The sequence below is a fragment of the Pan paniscus genome, chromosome 13 (genome assembly GCF_029289425.2).
Source record: "Pan paniscus chromosome 13, NHGRI_mPanPan1-v2.0_pri, whole genome shotgun sequence".
In the NCBI taxonomy this organism is placed as follows: Eukaryota; Metazoa; Chordata; class Mammalia; order Primates; family Hominidae; genus Pan; species Pan paniscus.
In genome coordinates this window covers 72,458,669-72,485,766 of record NC_073262.2, presented here as the reverse complement: position 1 = coordinate 72,485,766, position 27,098 = coordinate 72,458,669, and the positions used below count along the sequence as shown (strand labels likewise).

At 40.1% G+C, this 27,098-nt stretch overlaps 2 protein-coding genes and 1 pseudogene across 9 annotated transcripts; 1 reads left to right on the top strand and 2 right to left on the bottom strand.

Annotated features, from left to right (window-relative positions):
• Window positions 1-313: 313 nt before the first annotated feature.
• On the top strand, window positions 314-13,622 carry METTL5 (methyltransferase 5, N6-adenosine). Of its 7 annotated transcripts, none has more exons than XM_063595205.1 (8): window positions 314-401; window positions 629-780; window positions 3,211-3,325; window positions 3,997-4,178; window positions 5,657-5,739; window positions 9,809-9,860; window positions 12,843-12,910; window positions 13,501-13,622. In XM_063595205.1, the coding sequence occupies exons 2-8, from the start codon at window positions 672-674 to the stop codon at window positions 13,537-13,539; spliced, it is 648 nt and encodes a 215-aa protein (XP_063451275.1). In that variant the 5' UTR covers window positions 314-401; window positions 629-671; the 3' UTR covers window positions 13,540-13,622. The 7 variants fall into 7 exon arrangements, with proteins under 7 accessions (XP_063451275.1, XP_063451278.1, XP_003824339.1 ...); XM_003824291.6 differs by having other exon boundaries at window positions 315-401; window positions 12,861-12,910; XM_063595204.1 differs by having other exon boundaries at window positions 336-487.
• LOC112439225 (small nucleolar RNA U3) lies at window positions 8,966-9,044 on the bottom strand (annotated as a pseudogene).
• SSB (small RNA binding exonuclease protection factor La) lies at window positions 13,303-26,574 on the bottom strand. 2 transcript variants are annotated; one of them, XM_003824289.4, is made up of 12 exons: window positions 26,412-26,574; window positions 24,358-24,432; window positions 19,801-19,904; window positions 19,539-19,713; window positions 18,479-18,586; window positions 18,300-18,400; window positions 16,804-16,875; window positions 16,452-16,494; window positions 14,940-15,080; window positions 14,319-14,505; window positions 14,040-14,180; window positions 13,303-13,695 (listed from the first exon to the last, which is right to left on the bottom strand). In XM_003824289.4, exons 2-12 carry the CDS (start codon window positions 24,421-24,423, stop codon window positions 13,607-13,609), a joined length of 1,227 nt encoding a protein of 408 aa, XP_003824337.1. In that variant the 5' UTR covers window positions 24,424-24,432; window positions 26,412-26,574; the 3' UTR covers window positions 13,303-13,606. The 2 variants fall into 2 exon arrangements, with proteins under 2 accessions (XP_003824337.1, XP_057157415.1); XM_057301432.2 differs by lacking the exon at window positions 26,412-26,574 and adding an exon at window positions 25,859-25,879.
• Between the last annotated feature and the right edge of the window lie 524 nt (window positions 26,575-27,098).

Below are 27,098 nucleotides of genomic sequence, written 5' to 3'. Positions count from 1 at the left end.
GAGAATGGAGAAGGAGGTAAAGGTGAATGGAGATCGCTACTTTTTGAGCCGAGACTTGGGAAACAAGAAGAGTCACTCTGGGCCATACAACAAAGTGACTGTGACTTTCTCTCCCGCATCCCTTTCACTCTGTCTTTCCCCATCCTTTGAGGGCCCGCAGGTACTCATGGCAAACTAGAGGGTAATGAGCACGCGACAGGCGGCGAGGACTGGCTGTGGGTCAGCGAGTAGCGCAGGCTTTGCAGGCGGAGGGGATGGGGCAATGAGGCCCCCAGGTGGCCAGCGGAACCCCGGCTCAAGATAAACGCTGCAGCTCGGCGCCGGGCCGCTGGGCGGCGAGCGCGTGCGCGCGTGCGGCCTGGCGCTTCCGGCACCGGCCGAGGTGCGGGTCGCTTCCAGAGGTGCGTGGTCGTAGCGCGAGGGATCCTGGGGCTGCTCCAGCAATGCGCCGCCGCCGTCTCCTGGGGCGGCTTGGGTTACCCGGGAGGTGGGTCAGAGGCTCGTCCCGTGCCCTGCGTCCGGGCGTCTCCTTAGGGCGCGTCTTCGGGTCCGGCCAGCGGTGCTGAAAAAGGGAGAAGGTTGGGGGTAGGGAGGAAACAAGATCCCAGTTCAATAGATTTCTCCGCAGATCCTGTGCCTTCAAACCCTACGAGTCCATACTTTAAAACAAAATGAAGAAAGTAAGGCTTAAGGAACTAGAGAGTCGCCTGCAACAAGTGGATGGATTTGAAAAGCCCAAGCTACTTCTAGAACAGTATCCTACCAGGCCGCACATTGCAGGTAGGGCGGCTGGTTCACCACGCCCCGGCTTTCGGCGTTAGTCCAGTCTACTCTGTGATAAAAATAGAACAGTTATTTGGATACAGAGAATGTCTAGAGAAATTCTGCCCTAAGATCACCTGTCGCGTTAGAGAGGCCTTCCTTGACACTGCAGCTCAAGGCACACCCTCCACAGACATACACACTATCGTTTTACTGTCTAGTTTTCTGCATATCCCTTAACACTGCCAGACATCTTTTTAATGTGTTTTTTTCTCTTCTCACATTACAATCTCTCTGAGGACAAGGAATTTGTTAGTCTTGTTCATACTTGAATTCCCAGTGCCCAGAAGAGTCGCTGGTACTATTTAGGAGCTCAGTAAACATTTACTAAATAAGGATCAGTTTCCCATTGCTACTAATTGCCTACGCAAGGATTCTTGTGTTATATACTCTGCCCTAGAAATGAATACCAGAGTTGATAGTGGAATGATAGTTTAACAAAATCAGAGTATGTGCTGTGTAAAGATGAGCATGCATATTTTAACAGATTTTCTGAGCATTAGCATTGTTGCTTCATGCCAGACATTGATACTGGGAGTACAAGAGAGAATACAGGACAACATATATTTATGTTACCGAAGTCATTGGGAAGCCTTAGGGGAAAAAAAATTTATTATTATTATTTTTTGAGATAAGGGTCTCACTCTGTCACCCAGGCTAGAGTGCAGTGGCATGATCACGGCAACTGCAGCCTTGACCTCCAGGACTCAAGTGATCCTCCTACCTAAGCCTCCCAAGTAGCTGGGACTACAGGCATGCACCGTCATGCCTGGCTAATATTTTTTATTTTTTGTAGAGACAGCGTCTTGCTATGTTGCCCAAGATGGTCTCAGACTCCTGGGCTGAAGCGATCTTCCCACTGGGGCCTCAAGAAGTGCTGAGATTACAGGCATGAGCCACTGAGGCTGGCGCCTTAGGAAAATTAATTTTCTGAGAGTACCTGCAAAGAGTTTTTTCCAGTTCCAAAATAGTTGTTTCTAAGTTGCCAATGAAAGTCAAGGAGAATACATGTGTATTTACACTTAACTCCAAGATACTGTCATGATTCCAACCAAAAATTCACACAAAACTACTGTGTCTAGGTTAAGACCAGTTTTCTCAAATAATGACTTACTAGTCTTCTGACTGTAGGTTTTTTTAGTGGAATCCAGTTTAAAAAATAATAACAATCTGGCCAAGTACAGTGACCCACCCCTATAATCCCAGCACTTTGGGAGGCCAAGGCAAGAGGATGACGAGCCCAGGAGTTCAAGATCAGCCTGGGCAATACAGTGAGACCCCAGCTCTTAAAAAAAAAAAATTAGCCTAGTGTGGTAGTATGTGCCTATAGTCCCAGCTGCTGATACTAAGGCAGGAGAATTGCTTGAGCCCTGGAATTTCAGGCTGCAGTGAGCTCTGATCCGCCACTGCACCCCAGCCTGGGTGATAGAGATAGACCCTGTCTCTGAAAAAAAACAACAAAAAACTTCTGGATCCGCAGGAATCAGTGGCCAACAGTCCTTGCTGGGTTCAGATATCTTCAGGGAAATATCGGTGGTGGTGGTATTCATGTTTGACCTTCAGTGTATCTAACACCCAGTAGTTCTATTATCAGGTCTCATTTGTAGATTATGAATATATATGTCTGTAGATCATGAGTATATGTGTCTAAAGGCTACATTGTGGAGCTTATGGTGCTTGTGTTCTGGTGACAAACTTGTTAAAACAAAGTTCTGTGGCTAGGCACAGTGGCTCATGTCTGTAATCCGAACACTTTGGAAGGCCGGGGTGGGAGGATCACTTGAGCCCTGGAGTTCGAGACGAGCGTGGGCAATATAGTGAGAACCTGTGTTTAAAAAAAAAAGAAAAAAAAAGATTCTATGTCTTTGTGATGCTAATGCTTGTTTGATAGTGGTTCCTAGTCTTATAGATTTCACAGATAAGTAAAATTTCAAAACAATTTTGGAAATTGATAGAGTTGCCAAATTTATGTCGACAAAAAAGGATTTTTTTAAAAACTATTTACTCTTACCTTCTTTCTTAAAAATATTTCAGCATCAAAGAAAGAACCGATATGAGTATATGGCAATGTTTTTAACAAGCTGAGGAAAAACTAAACATTTTGACTTTTTTTTATTTTACCTCAGAGACTGGTCACAGTTTTGTCATTCTTGGCATTGCTAGCAGAGACTGGTTTTTGAGAAACACTGGTGGGTATTAGCTTCCTTTATGGTGCCTCTTACTACATACCAAATCATTACCCCTTATCTTTTACAAAAATAATCTGGAATGGCATTTGGGGAGGACTAAGTAATGCAACACAAGAAATTATTTTAGAAAGAGTCATTTGCACAAATTAGATTTTAGTCACCGGCTTGCTTACTTATTCTTTTTTTTTTTATTTTTTAGCATGTATGCTCTATACAATCCATAACACTTATGATGACATTGAAAATAAAGTCGTTGCAGATCTAGGATGTGGTTGTGGAGTACTTAGCATCGGAACTGCAATGTTAGGAGCAGGGTACGTAACGCAATATATGCTATTTGGGTATTGGGTGGCTTTAATAAGGAGCATCAATGGGATTAACTGAATTATATTTATGAGACTCCACAGAATGAGATATAGGAAGCAAAAATCTGATACTGAATACATTTTGAATGGGCAGAAGATCTAAACAAACTACAAAAATTAAATAAAAATGGTGAAAGCAGCAGTTCCTTTTATACAAACCTGAGTTTCCAACCCCTGCCGGGTTTGGAAATTACGCTGTTACACTTGACTGGGCACAGTGGCTCATGCCTGTAATCCCAACACTTTGGGAGGCCAAGGTGGACAGATTACTTGAGCCCAGGAGTTTGAGACCAGCCTGGGCAACATGGTGAAATCCCATGTCTACAAAAAATACAAAAATTAGCTGGATGTGGTGGTGTGTGCCTGTGGTCCCAGCTACTTGAGAGGCTGAGGTGGGAGGATTGCTTGAGCAGTGCAAGATGGCACCACTACACTCACCTGGGTGGCACAGCAAGATCCTGTCTGAAAAAAGAAAAAAAAAAGAAGAAGAAAACACTCACTCTTACTTTGCTAATTGGGTTAAAAAGATATATGGTTTAAAAAAAAAACAGCTAATTTTGGTTTTGTTTTTACTTGGGAGCTATAAGTCGCCACTCTTTGTATGTGTTTTGTATTTATAGGTTGTGTGTTGGATTTGACATAGATGAAGACGCATTGGAAATATTTAATAGGAATGCAGAAGAGTTTGAGTTAACAAATATTGACATGGTTCAATGTGATGTGTGCTTATTATCTAACAGAATGTCCAAGTCATTCGATACAGTAATTATGAATCCTCCCTTTGGGACCAAAAATAATAAAGGTTTGTAACAAGAATCGGGTATATTGGTATATTTATAGAAAAGATTTTAAAACCATTTTTAAGGCCAGGCGCAGTGGCTCAGGCGTGTAATGCCGGTGCTTTGCGAGGCTGATACAGGAGGATCATTTGGGGCCAGGAATTGGTAGCCATCCCGGGCAACATAGTTAGACCCTGCCTCTACACACACACACACACACACACACACACACACACACACACACACACACACACACACACATTTTAATTTCCCAAGTGTGGTGGTGCGCCTATAGTCCTAGCTACTCAGAAGGTTGAGGTGGGAGGATCACCTGAGCTCAGGTATTCGGGGCTGCGATGAGCTATGAATGTGCCACTGCACTCCAGCCTTGGTAACAGCAAGACCCTGTCTAGAAAAAATTAAACAAAAATAAAAACCATTTTTATCACTGTTTGGGCTAAGTGATTTTATCACTCTTCATTAAATAAACCAAGGCTAAGTGATGTTATTACTCTTCATTAAGTAAACCAATCTCTTATTTGTATAGTTCTTATAATTTACATTTCAATTTGTTTAATGCATGGCTAAGAAACTGAGTTTTTCAACTTTCATTTTTACAAATTTGTATTAAGTAAACAAAGATAGTCATGTCATTTATTGTATATCTCCCATTTGCTTTCAGGAATAATTTGCCTAACCCTTATGAATGAATATGAAACATAGAAAGAATTTTATACTTTCAGAATCTGTTTTTTAATGTCTTAACAGACCCAAGGGTTTCTACATGTGCCCATCAGTAACAGTGACTCACCGTGGCTGTTAATTTTGTGTGTACTGTGGGCAAGGAGGTTAGGAAGTCAGTGAGGGTAGGAAAAGACATGCATAGTTTGGCCGGGCGTGGTGGCTCACGCCTATAATCCCAGCACTTTGGAGGCTGAGGTGGGTGGATTACCTGAGGTCGGGAGTTTGAGACCAGCCTGACCAACATGGAGAAACCCCGTCTCTACTAAAAATACAAAATGAGCCAGGCATGGTGGCACATGCCTGTAATCCCAGCCGCTAGGGAGGCTGAGGCAGGAGAATCACTTGAATCCGGGAGGCGGAGGTTGCGGTGAGCTGAGATCATGCTATTGTACTCCAGCCTGGGCAACAAGAGCGAAACTCAAAAAAAAAAGACATGCATAGTTTAAAAAGTACCCTGCCCCCACCAAGATGATTCTGAATAGTACTCTATGCATTTCCTTCTCCCCTTTTTGAAGTCATTAATGTTGGAATATAATATTAAAAATTTTACTTTATCCTTATTTAACCAAGACCGTATAATTCTGGTTTTATTCTACCAGCCTTAAAATAATATTTTGATAGTTTATTTGTACCCTTATTGCTAAAAGATTTCAAGGTGGCTATTTTGAAGTTTGGAAGAAAATGTTTCTAAATCCTACTAACTTAATCTTCTGTTTTGAGAAGAGGTAAATAGGAGCTTTTTTTCTACTCTTCACAGGGACAGATATGGCTTTTCTAAAGACTGCTTTGGAAATGGCAAGAACAGCAGTATATTCCTTACACAAATCCTCAACTAGAGAAGTAAGTTCAAATCATCTGATATTCTGTGGCATTGATTTTTAAATTCATGACAATGTTTTTAGGATTTGCTGTGAATACTAGATACCACAGTATCTATTTCTCCTGACCATTTTGACATGTGAAACTTAAATTTTCCACTTAACCAGCTAGCATCTGATTGGCCTTTTTCCAGTCTATAAGACTTATTTCCTCAAAGATTTTTTTCAGACAGGAACTGTTGCCAGAGGAGAGACTATAACTCAGGAGTAGAAAAGTGTGTTGTAACTAGGATTACTGTATGTTTTGGTTTCTCTGAGTAAGTCTTAGTTGATCCCTTTTGTCCCATTGTCCTGGTGTGGCTTGATGTACTTAAGGGAGGCAGTAAGACCAGGTTTTCAGAACACTTGAGCCTGGAGCTAAACAGATCTGAGTTCAGAAATCACCTATTCTTACTTTTGCAGCATATAACACATGGAGAGGTGTATAAGTTGTAGTCCAGGAAACTGGGGGAAGGGGCAGTACATTTTTTTAGTGTCAGTATATTTTTTTAGTGTCAGTATAACACAATAGTTAGGAACAGAGATTCTGAAGCCAGACCAGATTCTCTGGGTTCAGATCCAAGTTCTGCTGCCTCCCAGCTGTTTTCTTGGTCAAGGTAATTGAGTTTCATCATCAAGGTAATTGAGCTTTTGTCATCTATACTATCCTCACCTGTACTCTAAGTGTAAGGGACTGAGAGTACCAATTGTACTTCATAAGAATTGTGAGGATTACATGAGTTAATATTTACAAAGCACTTAGATCAGTGTCTGACATGTGTAATTGCTATGTGTTAGCTATTATTATTTAAATCATACATGTATTCAAAGATTTTAAAGTGCTTTTGTAGGAAAAATACTTAATTCATGTAAATACAGTACATAAGAACCCAGTTGGAAATAATACATTCTAGTTACATGGTAATGTGATAACCTTTTAAAACGCATAAAATATAACAGCTAAAAAGAACTATACTGCTAATAATAAGTAGTGGTACATGTAGGCAAGCAACAGGACACAACATAGCTAGTAAATAAATCCTCACTCACTATATATGAAAGCAAACACCAGTAAACATTGGTATCCAAACCTGTGTCCCCAAGAACACCCTCAGGTTTGATGATTCACTAGGAAATCTCACAGGACTCAGCATCTAGTCTTATTCATGGCTATGATGTATTACAGTGAAAGGATATAGAGCAAAATCAGCAAGGAGAAAGGTGCATTAGGCAGAGAATGGGGTAAACCAGGGCCAGGCTTCTGGAGTCTTCTGCCAGTGGAATAACACAGGACACAATTAATTTTCCCAGCATGAATTATTGATAACACATGTGAAACATTGCCAACCAGGGAAGCTCATTAGAGACTCAGTGCCCAGGGCTTTTATTAGGGACTGATCATGTAGGCAATTCCCTTTCTGACACATACCCAAATTCTAGACTCCCAGTAGGAAAACAGGTGTTCAGCATAAACAGTGTTAGGCACAGTCAGACACTATTATTAAGGGAGTAGGGAGTGGGAGCCTTCCCAAAATCTAAGTTCCCAGTCTCCAGACAAGGGCCAAACTAAGCAGGCCTTTCTAAGGATAAGCAGCCAGGCCTGCTGTGAACTCTTCTGCACAGCTTGGCATAACATGAATTTTTTAATTATACTTTAAGTTCTAGGGTACATGTGCACAACATGCAGGTTACATACGTAGACATGTGCCATGTTGGTTTGCTGCACCCATCAACTTGTCATTTACATTAGGTATTTCTCCTAATGCTATCTCTCTGCCAGCCCCCCACCCCCCAACAGGCCCCCGTGTGTTATGTTCCCCTCCCTGTGTCCATGTGTTCTCGTTGTTCAACTCCCACTTATGAGTGAGAACATGCGGTGTTTGGTTTTCTGTCCTTGTGATAGTTTGCTGAGAATGATGGTTTCCAGCTTCATCCCATGAACTCATCCTTTTTTATGGCTGCATAGTATTCCATGGTGTATATGTGCCACATTTTCTTTATCCAGTCTATTATCGATGGACATTTGGGTTGGTTCCAAGTCTTTGCTATTGTGAATAGTGCCGCAGTAAACATACATGTGCATGTGTCTTTATAGCAGCATGATTTATAACCCTTTGGGTATATACCCAGTCATGGGATGGCTGGGTCAAATGGTATTTCTAGTTCTAGATCGTTGAAGAATCTCCACACTGTCTTCCACAATGGTTGAACTAATTTACACTCCCAACAGTGTAAAAGCGTTCCTATTTCTCCACATCCTCTCCAGCATCTGTTGTTTCCTGACTTTTTAATGATTGCCATTCTAACTGGTATGAGATGGTATCTCATTGTGGTTTTGATTTGCATTTCTCTGATGACCAGTGATGATGAGCATTTTTTCATATGTCTGTTGGCTGCATAAATGTCTTCTTTTGGGAAGTGTCTGTTCATATCTTTTGCCCACTTTTTTGATGGGTTTTTTTTTTCTTGTAAATTTGTTTCAGTTCTTTATAGATTCTGGATATTAGCCCTTTGTCAGATGGGTAGATTGCAAAAATGTTCTCCCATTCTGTAGGTTGCCTGTTCACTTTCATGATAGTTTCTTTTGCTGTGCAGAAGCTCTTTAGTTTAATTAGATCCCATTTATCAATTTTGGCTTTGTTGCCATTGCTTTTGGTGTTTTGGTCATGAAATCTTTGCCCATGCCTGTGTCCTGAATGGTATTGCCTAGGTTTTCTTCTAGAGTTTTTAATGGTTTTAGGTCTTACATTTAGATTTTTAATCCATCTTGAGTTAATTTTCGTGTAAGGTGTAAGGAACGAATCCAGTTTCAGTTTTCTGCATATGGCTAGCCAGTTTTCCCAGCACCATTTATTAAATAGGGAATCCTTTTCCCATTGCTTGTTTTTGTCAGGTTTGTTAAAGATCAGATGGTTGTAGATGTGTGGTGTTATTTCTGAGGCCTCTGTTCTGTTCCATTGGTCTATGTATCTGTTTTGGTACCAGTACCATGCTATTTTGGTTACTGTAGCTTTGTAGTATAGTTTGAAGTCAGGTAGCATGGTGCTTCCAGCTTTGTTCTTTTTGCTTCGGATTGTCTTGGCTATGTGGGCTCTTTTGGTTCCATATGAAATTTAAAGTAGTTTTTTCCAATTCTGTGAAGAAAGTCAGTGGTCGCTTGATGGTGATAGCATTGAATCTATAAATTACCTTGGGTAGTATGGCCATTTTCATGATACAGTGCTCTACACTTTCGGAGAAACTTCTCTAGTAACGAACTATAGAAATGATCCCTGAAAGTATAGTCTTGGCATAACATGAATTTTATAAAACTCAGTTTTACTGCATGAACTGAATTCCCCATGTACCTATATCTCTGCCAAATGGTTTCTAGGCTAGCTAGCTGTATATATCAATGAAATAATGCTACAGAAACCATATGAGAACATTACACATCTTTGATAGATTTCTGAAATAGTCATGCATCCTTTAACAACAGGGATATGTTCTGACTAATGCATTCTGAGAAATGCATCCTGAGGTGATTTCATCATTGTGCAAACATAGAGTGGACCACCGAGGCTCTGTGGTTATAGTCTGTTGTTCCTAGGCTACAAACCTGTCAACCTATTACTGTATTGAATACTACAGGCAATTGTAACACAATGGTATTCTTTTGATCTAAACATATATAAACACCAAGAAGGTAATGTGTTGTGCTGTGATGTCAAGATAGCTACATCATTAGGCAATAGCAATTTTTCAGCTCCATTTATAATTTTATGGGACTACCAAAATATATGCAGTCCCTAGATAACCCCAAATGGCATTATGTGGTGCATGAGTAGCTTTCTATCACTTGGATTTATTGTGTGATTTGGTTCAGATTGTTAAATGTATTGAAATTGATTTCTTATTTTCAGAATACTATCCATTCAATTGAAATTTTTATAAGGGTTTAGATTCTAATGAAATTTTAAGCTTAAAAACTCAATCTCAAGTATTAGTAAAAAGCAATTTTAAAAAATCATTATTTAAAAATCAGCTCATAACAACATATTATTTATGTTCAGCATGTTCAAAAGAAAGCTGCAGAATGGAAAATCAAGATAGATATTATAGCAGGTAAGACAAATCTCAATCCTAATATCCAAAAGGGCCAACATGTATTCGCCCAACCAAAATTTTCATGCAGGTGCTGAGAAGATAAACTATGCTTTACAGTGTGGCAAAATGTGCATGATTGGTAATAGATTGGAAATGGAGTAAAAGCAGAATGAACACTTAGCCTGAGACTGTCCTAATTTATGCAATTTACTGAAAATTTCTAATAGCACTCAGGTATTTGGTCACTCCAGACTCAGGCAGAACACTGTATAGCAGCACAATGGCTAAAAACATGGGCTGGGGGCCAGGTGTGGTGGCTCACGCCTGTAATCCTAGCACTTTGGGAGGCCAAGGTGGGCAGATCACCTGAGGTTTGGAGCTCAAGACCAGCCTGGCCAACATGGTGAAACCCCATCTCTACTAAAAATATAAAAAATTAGCCAGGCATGGTGGCGCACACCTGTAATCTCAGCTACTTGGGAGACTGAGGCGGGAGAATCGCTTGAGTCCCAGAGGCAGAGGTTGCAGTGAGCCGAGATCGCACCGCTGTTCTCCAGCCTGGATGACAGAGGAGACTCAGTCTCAAAAAAACAAAAACAAACAAATGAAAAAAAAAGTGGGCCAGGTGCGGTAGCTCACGCCTGTAATCCCAGCACTTTGGGAGGCTGAGGCAGGCGGATCACGAGGTCAGGAAATTGAGACTATCCTGGCTAACATGGTGAAGCCCCGTCTCTACTAAAAATACAAAAAAATTAGCCAGGCGTGGTGGCAGGCACCTGCAGTCCCAGCTATTCAGGAGGCTGAGGCAGAATGGTGTGAACCTGGGAGGCGGAGCTTGCAGTGAGCTGAGATCGCGCCACTGCTCTCTAGCCTAAGCAACAGAGTGAGATTCCGTCTCAAAAAAAAAAAAAAAAAGTGGGCTTGGAGTTGGTCAGATCTTGGTTTGAAATTCATTCATAGAAAATGCCACCAAATTATTCCTAGATAATCTAATTTCATTTTCTTTTTTCTTTTTTTTTTTTTTTTTTTGAGACAAAGCCTTGCTCTGTTACCCAGGCTGGAGTGCAGTGGCAACCTCCACCTCCCGGGTTCAAGCGATGCTCTTGCCTCAGTCTCCCGAATAGTTGGGACTACAGGCATGCACTACCACGCCCGGCTAATTTTTTAATCTGTAGTAGAGACAGGGTTTCACCACGTTGGCCGGGCTGGTCTTGAACTCCTGACCTCAGTGATCCTCCAGCCTCGGCCTCCCAAAGTGCTGGGATTACAGGTGTGAGCCACTGAGCCCAGCCTCTAATTTCATTCTCTAATTACTGCTGGAATCAAATAACATTTATCTTTTTCTTCTAAATATCAACACTATGAGTAAATCATGTTTGATACATTTTTATTACTAAATTGGGTAATAGTCACAAACATCAAAACAGGAAAAGCATATAACTAGAAGCTAATTATAATCTAAGCCTGAAGTAAGAGTGCAATAAGGGAACATGTTTTTTCACAATAATAAACTAACAATGAATTGCCACTGTAGTGTTAAACATACAGCTAGATATATTACTGTTCATAATAATTAATAATGTAATATACACTTCTGTTCGTCTTCCTGTTATTTTCAGTGTTGCATTACTTAGACAGTTTTAGGGGTTTTTTTTGTTGTTTGAGATGGAGTCTCCCTCTGTTGCCCAGGCTGGAGTGCAGCAGCACGATCTTGGCTCACTGCAACCTCCACCTCCTGGGTTCAAGGGATTCTTCTCCTGCCTCAGTCTCCCCAACTAGCTGGGACTACAGGCGCACCACCACATCCAGCTGTTTTTTTATTATTATTATTTTTAGTAGAGATGAGGTTTCACCATGTTGGTCAGGCTGGTCTCGAACTCTTCACCTCAGGTCATCCGCCCGCCTTGGCCTCCCAAAGTGCTGGGATTAGAGGTGTGAGCCACCACGCCCGGCCAGTTTTAGGTATTATATGCAGTATGGAACACCTTAGAACAGTCCCAGTACTATACCAAGCCAGAGGCTTGTTCCTCCAAATGTGGCCCTCAGACCATCAGCATTAAAATCCCTGAGATTTCCTTGTTAGAAATAAAGAATTTCAGGCCGGGCGTGGTGGCTGACACCTGTAATCCCAACACTTTGGGAGGCTGAGGTGGGCAGATCTTGAGGTCAGGAGATCAAGACCATCCTGGCTAACATAGTGAAACCCTGTCTCTACTAAAAAATACCAAAAAATTAGCTGGGTGTGGTGGCAGGCACCTGTAATCCCAGCTACTTGGGAGGCTGAGGCAGGAGAATGGCATGAACCCGGGAGGTGGAGCTTGCAGTGAGCCCAGATTGCGCCACTGCACTCCAGCCTGAGCAACAGAGTGAGACTCCGTCTTAAAAAAAAAAAAAAAAGAATTTCAGTCTCCACCCAGACCTACTGAACTAGAATCTGCATTTCAACAAGATCCCCAGGTGATTTGATTGCACATTAAAACTTGAAAGCTGTGACATACAGGAGTAGTAGACTCACTGCCATCCCTCTAAAATAGATCAGTAGTAAAGAGTTTGGAGAATCTACATTATTCTTTAGAAGGAAGAAATATGAAAAACTGGTTTTCGTTTTAGAGCTTAGGAGGAAAATGGGTACTTAGTACCATTATTAAACTCTGGGTAAGAAAATTTTGAAATAAGCATGGTTATGAGATTAAGTTAGCTATAGACTATTAGGAAATTAAAAATAGAAAGGTACCATCATTTTCATAGGATTTACTTTTTCGTCCACTTTTTATCCTTCTAAACTCATCACTTATAACCTCAAATTTCAGTATAAATGGCCATAATAACAGAAATGCCAAGCTGCCATGGCTAATGCTAGGAATACAGAAGTCACTACTTGGATAAGTTAAAGGTTCTAAAATGTTCAGCTTACCAGCACTTAACACTTTTCTTAGTTTTTGTTGTTGTTGTTGTTTAGTGAAGGGTGGTAAACGCTTGGAAATACAATTTTATCCTTAGGTGGCTTTTGTTTTACAGAACTTCGATATGACCTGCCAGCATCATACAAGTTTCACAAAAAGAAATCAGTAAGTCTCTTGATTTTGGCTGGTCTACATTCGGTATTGAAAAGCTTTCTGGGCTGGATGTGGTGGTTCATGCCTGTAATCCCAGCTACTCGGGAGGCTGAGGCAAGAGATCGCTTGAACTCAGGAGGCAGAGGTTGCAGTGAGCTGAGATTGCCCCACTGAACTCCAGCCTGCGCGATAAGAGTGAGACTCAGTCTCGAAAAAGAAAAAAAAAGGAAAGCTTTGTGACAAGTAATTATTTCTAGTGTTATCAACTTTCCTGTGTAAATATTACAAAGCCAGCCTAGGAGACACCATAAATGGCCTGTGGGAAAGGCCCATCGTCAATAGCTAATATTCTAGTTCTTTCCTAAATGCTTTGGGTACAAAAAGAAAAAAAAAATCAAAAACTGTTTTTGCTCTTTTCATATAGTATATATTTTATTAGTTTGTACTAATACATTCTCATATTACAAAGGCAATTTAATGGAAGAATCTTCCTTCTGATATTTGAATCATCTGAAATAACACAAACAGAACAACACAAAGAAATCTCATTTGCATAACAAAAAGACAAGTTAAACAACAAAAAAATTTTTCCTTTCTCACAGGTGGACATTGAAGTGGACCTAATTCGGTTTTCCTTTTAAAAGCCCCCGCAAACAAAAGTAGTTTAAAACCTATTTAAAATGAATAAAAAATTGGTTTACTAATAAACTACTGGTCTCCAGCACCATTTTCTGTTTTCTGTTGTTTGGATGCAGGTTCTTCTTTGTCTGTTTCTTCTCTTGCTCTTTTCACAGGTCCTATAACGTAACAATTAATTTTTGTTAAATTCAACGTAAGTACTGCTCTAGTTTAATACTGAGCACAATTATTAATAATGATACTGTTGAAAAAGATGCAACAACTTCCTTGCACCAATGAGAAAAGGCTTTTCTCTTGGTACAGACCTGACCTCTAGATTCATCTTCCAAATATCCTGTCCCTGACTTATACAACAGCATAACCGAGGTAAATCGTAATAATCCAAGAATGGCACTTATCCAGGAGTTGAAAAGCCAAATCCCTATTCTCTCTGGCAAATCATTTATTTATGGAAGTAGAAATTTTCTCATGAAACTACCAAAGGACTTAGAAAAAAACTTACCAGTTGCACCATTTTCATCATGTTCATCATGTTCATCATCACTAGCAAATTTCGTTTTCTTGCCCTGAAACTGTACTTTTCCTTTACCAGACCCAGGCTGGGCAGCTTTATTACCCTTTCCTTTTCCTTTAAATCTACGACCTGTAGAGACACAATTGAGCACTCTGTAAAGAACTTTTTTTAAGTCTCTTGTCAATGTTTTTGAACACTGATTAAAGTTTTTGCTCAAGTAAATGGGTTCAACAACCAAACTGTTAAAGAAAAATCAGAATAAATGACCTTTTGACTTCCATTTGTTTAGGGATTCTTGTTGGTCTTCTATTATTTTTTTCAGTGCTTCTTTTTCCACCTCTCCTTCTAGTACTTCCCAAGTCACTTCTTTGTTCCTTAATTGTAGGTTACCATTATTTGCATCTTTGGCTTTACCCAATGCTTCCTTGGCTTTTTCTTTAAATAGAATTATCCCCTATACCAGAGACAGAAAACAAAAGCCATACCCTTGGTTTTTAGTCCCACAATTAATTTCTTTGTCCAAAGTAATTTTTTCTACCCTGCAAACCGTCCATGTCTTTACCAGTTTGAATGAATTTTACTGAACAGTAGAAAAGGAATGCTACAGAAGTAAAACTGCAATCATCAGTATGAACAGTTATTCATAGTATAATTCAGAAACTATCAGACATCATATATAGTGACAATAACAACAAAGTAAAAGATCAAGTAGAAACTAATTTAGTATAATTCAGAAAATATCAGACATCACATCTAGTGACAATAACAAATGATCAAGTAGAAACTAATTTAATAAACACAATTTTTAAAATTACTTTCTACTAATTTTGTCTAAGTTTCTACAGATTTTCAAACTGATTGCTAAAAAGGATAGGGATGTTTCCAAACCTCTTTTGCTCCTCTGACGAAGTCTATCCATTTTATTTCACCATGATTTGAGAAAAGTATGTGTAAATCTTCTCTACAGGTCTGATCATCTAAATCACCCGAAAATTTCAGCAAGCATCCAATCTTTTCTTCTAGAGATTTCTATAAAAATATACAAAGTGATCAAAAAGTTTCTTAAAAGCAACAACAGACCAGAAATGACTCACACCACCTTATAGCTATACAAGAAAAAGACTAGAAACCAAAATGCTATTTTAAAGTAGTTTCTTCCGCTGGGGCAGCAAGAGCGAAACTCCATCTCAAAAAATAATAATAATAATAAATAAATCAAGTAGTTTCATAGTGTTGGTGTTTTCCTTTGTCATCCTTTATTCCAAAATGGCTTTCAATATTATTTGATCTCTTATACAACTGGTATTTAATTAGTTATAAACTACATAAATCTGGCTATTAAACTATCTTGGAAAATAATTCTAGGCAGTATTTATCATACTTTAAAAAATTTTTAGGCCGGGCGCAGTGGCTGACACCTGTAATCCCAGCACTTTGGGAGGCCGAGGCAGGCGGATCACCAGGTCAAGAGATCGAGAGCATCCTGGCTAACATGGTGAAACCCCATCTCTACTAAAAAAAAATACAAAAAATTAGCCGGACGTGGTGGCAGGCGCCTGTACTCCCAGCTACTCGGGAGGCTGAGGCAGAATAACGGCATGAATCTGGGAGGTGGAGCTTGCAGTGAGCCGAGATCGCGCCACTGCACTCCAGCCTGGGCGACAGTGAGACTCGGTCTCAAAAAAAGAAAAAAAAATTTTTATAGTCATTATTTTCCCCAAATAAAAATTTTTACCTGTAACTTTCTAAATGGAAATACACATCAGTATCTTATTAAGTCAAAAATAAAAGTCATGTTAGTATTAACCTATGATTAGAATCTTTAGAAGTTATAGGACATTTTCTCATAAGTTCTAGGCATAAATGAACTTTCTGAATATTTCAAAATATATTTTCCTGTGTTTTATTATATTTTTTATTTTTAAACAGGGTCTCACTCTGTCACCCAGGCTGGACTGCAGTGGCATGATCTTGGTTCACTGCAACCTCCGCCTCCTGGGTTCAAGTGATTCTCCTGCCTCAGCCTCCCACATAGCTGGGATTACAGGCATGCACCATCACGCCTGGCTAATTTTTGTATTTTTAGTCAAGATGGGGTTTCACCATATTGGCCAGGCTGGTCTCGAACTCCATGCCTCAACTGATCTGCCCGCCTCAGCCTTCCAAAGTGCTGGGATTACAGGCGTGGGCCACTGCACCCGGCCTTTTCCGTATTTTAGAACATATTTCCTATCCTTAGTTTTCTCTTTTCCCTCAATATAATACCTGATGTATTACTTAATGCAATAACAACTATAGATAGCTTTGCTTACGTATTTTCTTGAAAAAGTCCTCAGACTTAAAAGCTATTCATTTAACTTCGAATTACAGATGTACTAGATAGCAGTAATATATACTTACCATTTCAGCATCTTCTTCTAACTTTTGTTTTGCTTCTTGCTCCCTACAAATAAAAATATCATAATTATAACATACTTCTATTTACTATATAAGAAAATTAAGTCCTAATAAAGTTAACCAATCATGATCACTAAACTTACTTAACCAAAGCCAGAAGTCCTTAGGTTTTTTTGATCGTCCAATGCTAGACTGCAATGCAATTTGGCCCTGAGATTGTCAAGGCAGCTTAAGATCTCAGTGTTTCACTAGCAAAGAGAAAGGTCTACTGCCACTATTTCAGAGCTCACCAGCTATATTTCTGTCAGAGCTTTAAGGAATTCAAATTATGTCGTGATTAGTTCAACATACTTACTGTTTAGCTCTTAATTTAGCTTCCACTTTATTTTGTTTTCTTTCTTCATTTTTTTTGGCAAAGTAATCGTCCCTAAAGAACACACAGTACAGAGGCTAAGTTCACGAGAACAAAGTTAAGACTGCAGATTATTTTGAATAACTTAAGACATGGCACAGCAATGAATGTTGCACACGCTTACTATCAACATAATCATCAACTAAAAATTCAAAATATGCCAAGGAATTTACTCTCTCATGTTTTTTTATATAACAGCTTTACTGAGGAAAAAATCCATGTGCCACAAAATTCACTCTTTTAAAGTGTACCTTGAATGTTTTTTAGTATATTCAGTTGTACAACCATCACTACTAATTTCAGAACATTTTCATGACCCCAAAAAGAAACCCCCTATCCATTAGCAATTTCATGTTGATTTTCATTTATCATTCATGTATATGAATGAAAAAGTGTATCAGAAGTCATGCAAATAATATTGCAGTTTTCTATAGTGTTAATTCCACAAAAGGAGAAAATTCTAAAATCCCCAAGATCCAACAATAACATATGAAAATCATGTTAAATAATTTTTGAGGATTTAACACTGATACTATGACCCATCACAGTGCATCTCTAAGTCAATCAAGTTTAGTATATACCATTTAGAAGACTAATGCACAGTCTTCTAAAGTAGGGAACTATGGCCCTACACCTAATTTTATCATGAAAATGCTCTGGTTCATCCCCATTTTTAGACACTTAGACAGACAGACACACATTCACAAAGAATGTGACCCAAATCTCAAATCCTTTGTACTGTAAAAAAAAAAAAAAAAAAAAAAAAAAAAGACATATATAGGCTATGAAAAATAAGACGAAAACTGCATTGATATATTTTCCAAACACACAAAAGACCAAATTTTAATACCCAGCCTGATCAAAAGTTTTAGATGCAAAATCAGTATTAAAACATAACCTCCTTTAATAATGGCTAACAGTGGCTGGGCGCAGTGGCTCACGCCTGTAGTCCCAACACTTTGGGAGGCCAAGGCAGGCGGATGATCTGAAGTCAGGAGTTCAAGACCAGCCTGGCCAACATGGTGAAACTCCAACTCTACTAAAAATACAAAAATTAGGTGGACGAGGTGGCACGCGCCTGTAGTCCCAGCTACTCAGGAGGCTGAGGCAGGAGAATCGCTTGAACCCAGGAAGCAGAGGTTGCAGGGAGCCAAGATCACACCACTGCACTCCAGCCTGGGTGACAAGAGTGAAACTTGTCTCAAAAAAAAAAAGAAAAAGAAAAAAAAATTGTTAACAGTGAAAAGGTACTAATGAACACTTTTCTTATAGTCTCAAAAGACTATAGTTCTCACTGAACAAATATCAAGCATTTCTCAAAGGTCATCTAAAGATACTAAAAATATTGGCCTTTCAGGGGATACTACTTCCATGCTCCTTACCCTAGTGTGTGTCCATATAACTAAAAGGCCAGGAGAAACATCAGCAAAAAGACTTACTTGAAAAGTATTAGCAGGTCTGTTTCTTTGTACTTCTGGCCAGGGGTCTCTACAAATTTCTTAGCAGATTCAATGCTATCAAACACAACAAAAATTGATCCCTGTAAAAAGGAAGGAAAATATTTTTTTAAGTTATGTCCCATATATTTTAAAACTAGAAAAAGTCTGTATTATCATACCTTAAATGCTTTATGCAATGTTCTTCTCATCTGAATATTTAGTACTTGACCTTTATCTTCTAACCATTCTTTTATGTCATCAAGAGTTGCATCAGTTGGGAAGCCTTTCTGTGAAGAGTGGGAAGAAATGTACAAATAACAAATAATGACTTCTCAGATAAACAATTGGAGAGAATTTGATTCATTTTTTCTTGAAATGAACCCAGGATATACCTATCTATCTCTATTTCTCTTTGTTAATCACTTAACAGCCTTGTTTAGGAGCCACTACTCTCCAGTACAATAAAAGTGATTCATCTGGTATTTGCTTCAAAATAATTCAGTTGAAGCAGAAATAAAACAAGATGATTTGCATGTTCTGTTATTAACTACTAAAGCTGGTGATGGTACATTATTGAATCTATTTATATATGTATCTGAAATTTTCCATAATAAAAAACTATTTAAAAATACACTAAAGAAAACTGCAATCAAGTTTAGCTGCTGATAAATAAGAACAGCTAATAGGCAATAGGTGCTTAGAATATGTCAAAGATTTCATCCAATGGTATATATATATTTTTTCATTTAATTCTCACAACAGTTCTACAAGGTAGAAAATATCCACATTTATGAAGATAAAACTTAGGACTAGGCATGGTGGCTCACACCTGTAATCCCAGCACTTTGGGAGGTCAAGGTGATTGGATCACTTGAGCCCAGGAGATTGACACCAGCCTGGGCAACACAGGGAGACCCCTGTCTCTACAAAAAATTTTTTGCCAGGCATGGTAGCATGCGCCTGTAGTCCCAGCTACTCAGGAGGCTGAGGTGGGAGGATCACTTGAGCCCAGGAGGTCAAGACTGCAGTGGGCCATGATCACACCACTGCACTCCAACGTGAGCAACAGGATGAGACTGTCTCAAAACAAAACAAAACAAAACAAAAGAAACTTAGGTTAAGAATATTACAAAAGGACATACAGTAATTAGTGAGGCTGTGATTCCTGAGCCCTTATTCTTCCGTACTTTACTTTCTAAATAAATGTAAGATATTTAAATGCATTACAGGCCCACTTACAATATAAACAGATCTGTTTTTTACATCATTTTTATACTCATCAGTCACTTCAGGTAGGGGTTTGCTTGGAGACCTTCTGATTTTAGTTTTATCTTCACTGATTTCCATGAGTTCTGCCTTGGATTTGCTCAATGCTTCCACAATTACATTAAAGTCTGTTGTTAGACGGTTCAACCTGAAGAGTACATATAAAAACATAAGACTCAGCAGTAGCACTCATTGTAAACAGAAAACCTAAAGATTATTTTTAAAAGCTTGTTACCTGTTGAATTTTATCATTATCTCCAAAGGTACCCAGCCTTCATCCAGTTTTATCTGTTCCTTTAGAAACTTGTCCCGTGGCAAATTGAAGTCGCCAAAATAATACTGTGAGATAATTACAATGTATTTCAGAACACTGTATAATATGGACTCCAATCCTGACATTACTCTACAGTACCAAGTTCTGTTATTTAAAAATACATAAGTTACAAAAGGCAAAACACTTTCCCCAAATATACAATAATGTTTACAAATTAGCAAAAAGATAAAACTAAAATGTCAATTACTAAAATAGTGTAACAGATGTGTCAATAGACTAGAAAACCTTAAAGAAGACTATATTTAAAGATTATATGAAAAGCCTCTTGCAAATCAGTGTGGAAAGAACAGATGGTTAAATAAAAAGAACTGGAATAAATTGGTTAATCACTCAATTCTTATTTTTTTTTTGAGACAGAGTCTCACTCTGTCGCTCAGGCTGGAGTGCAGTGGCATGAACTCAGCTTACCGCAACCTCCGCTTCCCAGGTTCAAGTGATTCTCCTGCCTCAGCCTCCTGAGTAGCTGGGATTACAGGCATGCACCACCACGCCCAGCGAATTTTTGTTATTTTTAGTAGAGACAGGGTTTTACCATGTTGGCCTTGAACTCCTGATCTCAAGCGATCTGCCCACCTCGGCCTCCCAAAGTGCTGGGATTGCAGGCATGAGCCACCACACCTGCCCTTCTAATTTTTTAAAATTAAAAAATAAGGGACAGGGGCCGGGCACGGTGCCGCACGCCTGTAATCCCTGCACTTTGGGAGGTCAAGAGATTGAGACCACCCTGGCCGACATGGTCAAACCCCGTCTCTACTAAAAATACAAAAATTAGCTGCACATAGTGGCACACACCTGTAGTCCCAGCTACTCAGGGGGCTGGGGCAGAAGAATCATTTGAAACCGGGAGGCAGAGGCTGCAGTGAGCCAAGATTGTGCCACTGCATTCCAGCCTGACAAAAGAGTGAGACTCCATCTCAAAAAAGGGGGTGGGGGGCCAGGAGTGGTGGTTCATGCCTAATCCCAGCACTTTAGGAGGCTGAGGTGGGTGCATTGCTTGAGTCTAGGAGTTCAAGACCAGCCTGGGCAACATGGCAAGACCCCAGCTCTCCAAAAAATAAATAAATAAATAAATAAATAAAATAAATAAAAAATAGAGGCACGTGCCTCTAGTCCCAGCTCAGGAAGCTGAAGTGGGAGGATTGCTTAAGCCTGGCAGGTTGAAGCTGCAGTGAGGCATAATTGTGCCACTGTACTCCAGCCTGGGCAACAAAGTAAGGCGCTGCCTCAAAAAAAAAAAAAAAAAAAAAAGTTAAAGTAAATGTTTATCAAATTTAAGCATAGAGGAACTCTCAATATACAAGCCAAGGAAAAACCCAAGTATGACTACTTGGAATGCCAGAAGTAACATAAAAAGTAAAAGACAAACAAATTTTGTCAAGAATTCTTACAAACAAAGAAGAAGGGTAAAAAGAGAACACCCTAATATAAAACAGTTAAAGGATATTTTATTGGCCTCGCACGGTGGCCCAAGCCCATAATCCCAGCACTTTGGGAGGCTGAGGCGGGTCAATTTCTTGAGGCCAGAAGTTCGACAACAGACTGGCCAAAGTGGTGACTCTACTAAAAATACAAAAATTAGCCACACATGGTGGTGCACGCCTGTAATCCCAACTACTCAGATGGCTGAGGCACAAGACTAGCTTGAACCCGGGAGGTGGAGGTTGCAGTGAGCTGAGATCACCGCCACTGTACTCCAGTCTGAGAGGAGAGCAATACTGTCTCTCTGTCTAAAAAAAAAAAAGACACTATTTTTCAGGGATCGGGTCTTGCTTTGTTGCCCAGACTGGAGTGCAGTGGTGCAACCACAGCTCACTGCAGCCTGAAACTCCCGGGCTCAATTGATCTTCCTCCTCAGCCTTCCAAGTAACTAGGACGACAAGCACATGCCACCATGCCCAGCTAATGATTTTTTTAAAAATTATAAAAAATAGGCCAAGCGCAATAGCTCATGCCTGTAATCCCAGCACTTTGGGTGGCCGAAGCAGGTGGATCACCCCAGGTCAGGAGTTCGAAACCAGCCTGACCAACATGGTGAAACCCCGTCTCCACTAAAAATACAAAAATTAGCCGGGCATGGTGGTGTGCACCTATAATCCTAGCTACCTGGGAAGCTGAGGAACCTGGAAGGTGGAGGTTGTGGTGAGCCGAGATCACGCCACTGCACTCTGCACTCCAGCCTGGGAGACAAGAGTGAGACTCCATCACAAAAAATAAATAAATAAATAATGTACTGTAAACTAAAAAAAAAATCCATTTCATTGTTAATCAAAGAAATACAATTTAAAGCAACGAGACAGCATTTTTCACCTAACAAACTGGCTAAGATTAGAAAGAAAACCAAGACTACCTAGTATTGACTTGAACACAGAGAACTAGCCATTCAGGTAGATGTAAACTGACAATTATCAGTGTTTTTTAAATGTGCATAATCCTTGAGCCAGTATGGCTCCTTCTAAGAATTTTACCTTGAAGAAATCAATAAACATGTTTACTAAGATTTATATATAAGAATATTTGTCAAAGAATGATTACAGCTAAAAAACTTAGAAACATCCTTCATATTAAAGAGGAGAATGAAAAGATTATTGATTACAAAACTTTTCTCCACAAAAATGCATCCTATATTTAGCGGGGGAAAGGGAAGGAAATAAAATTGTTAGAAATGTACCACTCTGGTGGGGGATGTTTTAAAAGGTGAAGGCACTATGCTTGTGTGGAGGCAGGGGATATATGGAAAATCTCTGTACCTTCTGCTCAATTTTGCTGTAAACCTAGAACTGTTGTAAAATATAAGGTCCACTAAAAAAATTAGTACGAGCATGAAGCAAAGTGTCAAAAGCTTTTAACCTTGATAACCTCAGAAGAGTAGGATTTAAGAGTTAGCAGGTTGTGGGAGAGATACAACCTTTTCTATATACATCTTAGTATTGTTCTAAGTATTAAACACAGAATGAATAATTTCTAATTTTTCTCCCCATAGTCATAAAGAAATTAATACCAAAAAAAGGAACATGAGACATTTTAAATGCAGGGAGGTGCAGCTTAAAAAAAAAAAAAAAAAAAAAAAGCAGTTCTGAGAATTGCAGAAAAACCCCACACCAAACAATATGATCTGAGGGGTTCTTAGCAAGAACCTAAGTTTAGAGATAATTTCCCATGCAACCATTATTGATATTGTAAAGATTTTAAGGTTTTTTCTTTTTGAGCTTAATTGAACAAAGAACGATTTGCAAATCAGGCAGCCTCCCCAGCCAGAGTAGGCTCACGAAGACTCTCAAGTTTCTTCCCCTCGCCCCCTGAAACAGTGTCTCGCTCTGTCATCCAGGCTGGAGTGCAGTGGTATAATCACAGCCACTGCAGCCTCTACCTTCTGGGCTCCATCAATCCTCCCACCTCAGCTTCCCAAGTAGCTAGGACTACAGGTAAACTGCTAACACACTCAGCTAATTTTTTAAATTTTTTTGTAGAGATGGGGCCTCATCATGTTGCCCAGGCTGGTCTCTAACTCCTGGACTCAAGCCATCCTCCTGCATCAGTACTGCAAAGGTACTGCGGATCACCTGAGGTATTACGTTAACATAAACATAATACCTAAATTTGAAAAAATGCTAAGAGGGTTTTGAAAACAGATACTATATTAAAGTTACTGGCTGGGCACAGTGGCTCACACCTGTTGTAATCCCAGCACTTTGGGAGGCTGAGGTGGGCAGATCACCTGAGGTCTGGAGTTCAAGACCAGCCTGGCCAACATGGTGAAACCCCGTCGCTACTAAAAATACAAAAATTAGCCAGGTGTGGTGGCATGCTCCTGTAGTCCCAGCTATTTGGGAGGCTGAGGCAGGAGAATCATTTGAACCCAGGAGGCAGAGGCTGCAGTGAGCCAATACTGTTGTAGTGAGCCAGGATAGCGCCACTGCACTCCAGCGTGGCCAACAGAGTGAGACTCCATCTCAAAAAAAAAAAAAAAAAAAAAAACTATATTGAAGTTACAATAGCTGAGAACTGACTGGGCAGAAAAAAACTAAGATCATCAAAAATATAGTGTTATTTAACAGGGAAGGTACTTTACCAAGGACTTTTATGTTACTTATGTGTCAGGAATTCTTCTAAGTACTTAACATTATATTCACTAATCCTCCAAACTACCTTATGAGGAGGGAACTACTATTATTCTCATTTTATATGAGACTATGAAGCTAAAATTTTATATGAGACTATGAAACTAAAATTTTAAAAAGATTAAGTAACTCTAGTTTATAGCGTTACCTTTTGAAATGTTTGTACATCTTAAGTTTCACAACCTGGCTCCACCAATATAAAACTGTATGCTATTATATGTTCATCTAAGAATCAAAGGCAAACCAAATGTTGAATATGTCCATGTACTGAAATTAAATGTTCTTTCTGTATTTTCTTTCAAGGAACTTGTTTTTGCAGTTTATAGCACAGGAATCATACCTCAATTTGATGACAGATTTTGGCCTCCAGGGCAGCCATCTTTTCATTATCACCATTTTCAGCCATTGCGGCTATCTGTAAAATTTCCCAAATTAGCATAAAGTTATTTTTTATATAAAACTCAAGAATAGAAAGATAATGTTTACAAAGTATTAATATCCCGTTGTTTTCTTAAAAAATCAAGAATTTCTATTTTCACGGGTTCAGTTTCTTTACTCAGTTCTCAAATATCTCAACAAAGCAACACTTTGGAATAAGTGATGAAAAAATCTAAAAACTATAAAAAACTTGTCTTTCAGTAAATCACTACCCCATCTTCTATAACAAGAAACTGTTTATCTTCACTTAGCTGGTCAAGCAAGCTTTAGGGAAAAAAACTCCAATCACTTACCAACCATTTCCACTTTTAAACAGATAACTATCTATCTGTATATTACCATGGCTCTCTGTGCATTTGTTTGGTATGGGTTCATTTCTTTTTTTTTTTTTGAGACGGAGTCTCGCTTTTGTTGCCCAGGCTGGAGTGCAATGGTGCGATCTCGGCTCACTGCAACCTCTGCCTCCCAGGTTCCAGCGATTCCGCCTTCGCCTCCTGAGTAGCTAGGATTACAGGCGCCCGCCACCACGGCTGCGGCTAATTTTTGTATTTTTAGTAGAGACGGGGTTTCACCATGTTGGTCAGGCTGGTCTTGAACTCCTGACCTCTGGCGATCCACCCGCCTCGGCCTCCCAAAGTGCTGGGATTACAGGCGTGAGCCACCGCGCCCGGCCTCATTTCTTTTAAAATGTAGTCACAACTGACTTACCCAAACCTTGTTACCAAGTTAGACATCATAACTTTAAGGTGAAAAATGTTACAGTTCCTTAGATACTCTATGCTAAGGAACATACGAAAACAAAAATGGGAGAATGTGGTCACACTAACACAACATTAAACTGGGGAGTATGCCTACTAATTTACTAATACATTGGATAGCCAGTTTCCTGTTTCGTATTCCTGACATTAGCACTGCAGTGAAAAAAGGAAGCTGTGCTATTGGTTTGCTAGAAATTACAAACCAAGTCTTCTACTTACAAAGTACTTGCCTCCAGGACTCTACTAAGCCACCCAGTCATCCCAATTGTACAAAAGTTATGTGAACAAATCATCGAGAATATTGCCATTAGTTGACTCTAGTTATGAACTGATGTAGGTACACTTCCTGGAAGCATCGCCTGACACACTGCAATTGCATTCGATACCATGGATACACATAGGAAGCACTTGCAACGGGGTACTGTGTGATCCACATCCCCCTAGAGAAATTACTCAAATTTATGCATTGTCTTGTCTATCACAATCTACACTCCTAAGTTACTACCGTGATCTAGGGCCCCCTACAAAGCAAACGATGAAATAAAATAACTATTTATAGACCCTGCAAAACCTATTTGGCCTAATTTTGGAACTGCGTTTCATCAGATACTTTTCCAGAATGTACGACTGTAAATGAAATATTACCCACGTTCTCCCGTTTCACACTGAAACCTGATGTGAGCGATGAAGGCCCTAATAGACCAAAAGAGTGACGCTGGTGTACATCTGCGGCCCAAAGTTCTTTGGCCTCCAGTCAGTCCCATAGGCTCCACAGAACCCTCCGGCGTTTACCCCGTGCCCACCTCCCCAGAAACTTTACAGAGATGGCCACAAGCCTTCGGTGAGACTAGAAGGCGGTGGAGGAAAAAAAAACAAAAACAAAAACAAAACCAAAAGACGCAATGGGGATGAGGGCAGCCACAGTCCCGTCTCTAAGCAACCGCGGAACTGCCTGGGCACCAGCCACGTGCGGGGAACCCCAGGATCCCACATTCCTCGCGGGGGCAGCCTCGCCGCCGCCCGCGCCCCCTCGGCTCCGCCGCCTCCGGCTGCGGCCCACGCGGCGCTCGGCCTGAACGTGAGGAAGGCGAGGGGCGGACGGACGCCGCGAGAAGCAGTAAAGCACGGAAACGCGCGGTCGCGCACCAGCAAAGCGGACCCTTTTGTAGCTTCTCATTAGCCACCGAGAGTTACTCACCTTTAAGGTTCCGGCCCACAGAAGCCGCGCCACAGGCTCACAAACAGCAACAGCAACGACTCCACTTCCCAGCGCCGCCGGCCAGCCTAAAGCGATCCAAGAAGATGGGGACCGTCCCGGCAGCTCTTGCGGCCTGTGTGGGCGGGGCCACGGACGAGGTGGAGCGGTCCCTGTGCTCTGAGCATGCGCGGCTGCCGGGGCCTCCCAGGGACCCTGGAGTCCCGCCCTCAATCCCAAACAGATTGGGTTAAAAAGTACTCCAGGTTGTAGGGGAATGGCTGCTAGTTTGTGTTAGTATAAACATTTATTTTTAAGTATTTCTGGACGGCGTCTGTACCCCAGCCCTTCCTTTGGCCCTCCATTCATGTGAAGTGTTTTGGGTTTTTTTTCAGATATTTTCCAAAAATGTGTGTGAATACACACACACATCGTGTTGTAGTAGTTCTCAAAAAAAAAAAAAAAGGACAAGTGAAATTTTAAAAAAAAATCAAAGATCCATGAAATCTTAGAGTTTTGAAAACAATACAGTACAGCGTGTAAAAACTGGGTGTCTGGAATCAGACTGCCTGCTTCAAATAATGGTCCTCCTGCTGTGAAACTGTGATCTTGGACAAGTTGTTCAACTTCTCTGTTCCTCAGGTATAAATAGGGCTGGTAATAAATACTACCTAGTTCATACAATTGCTG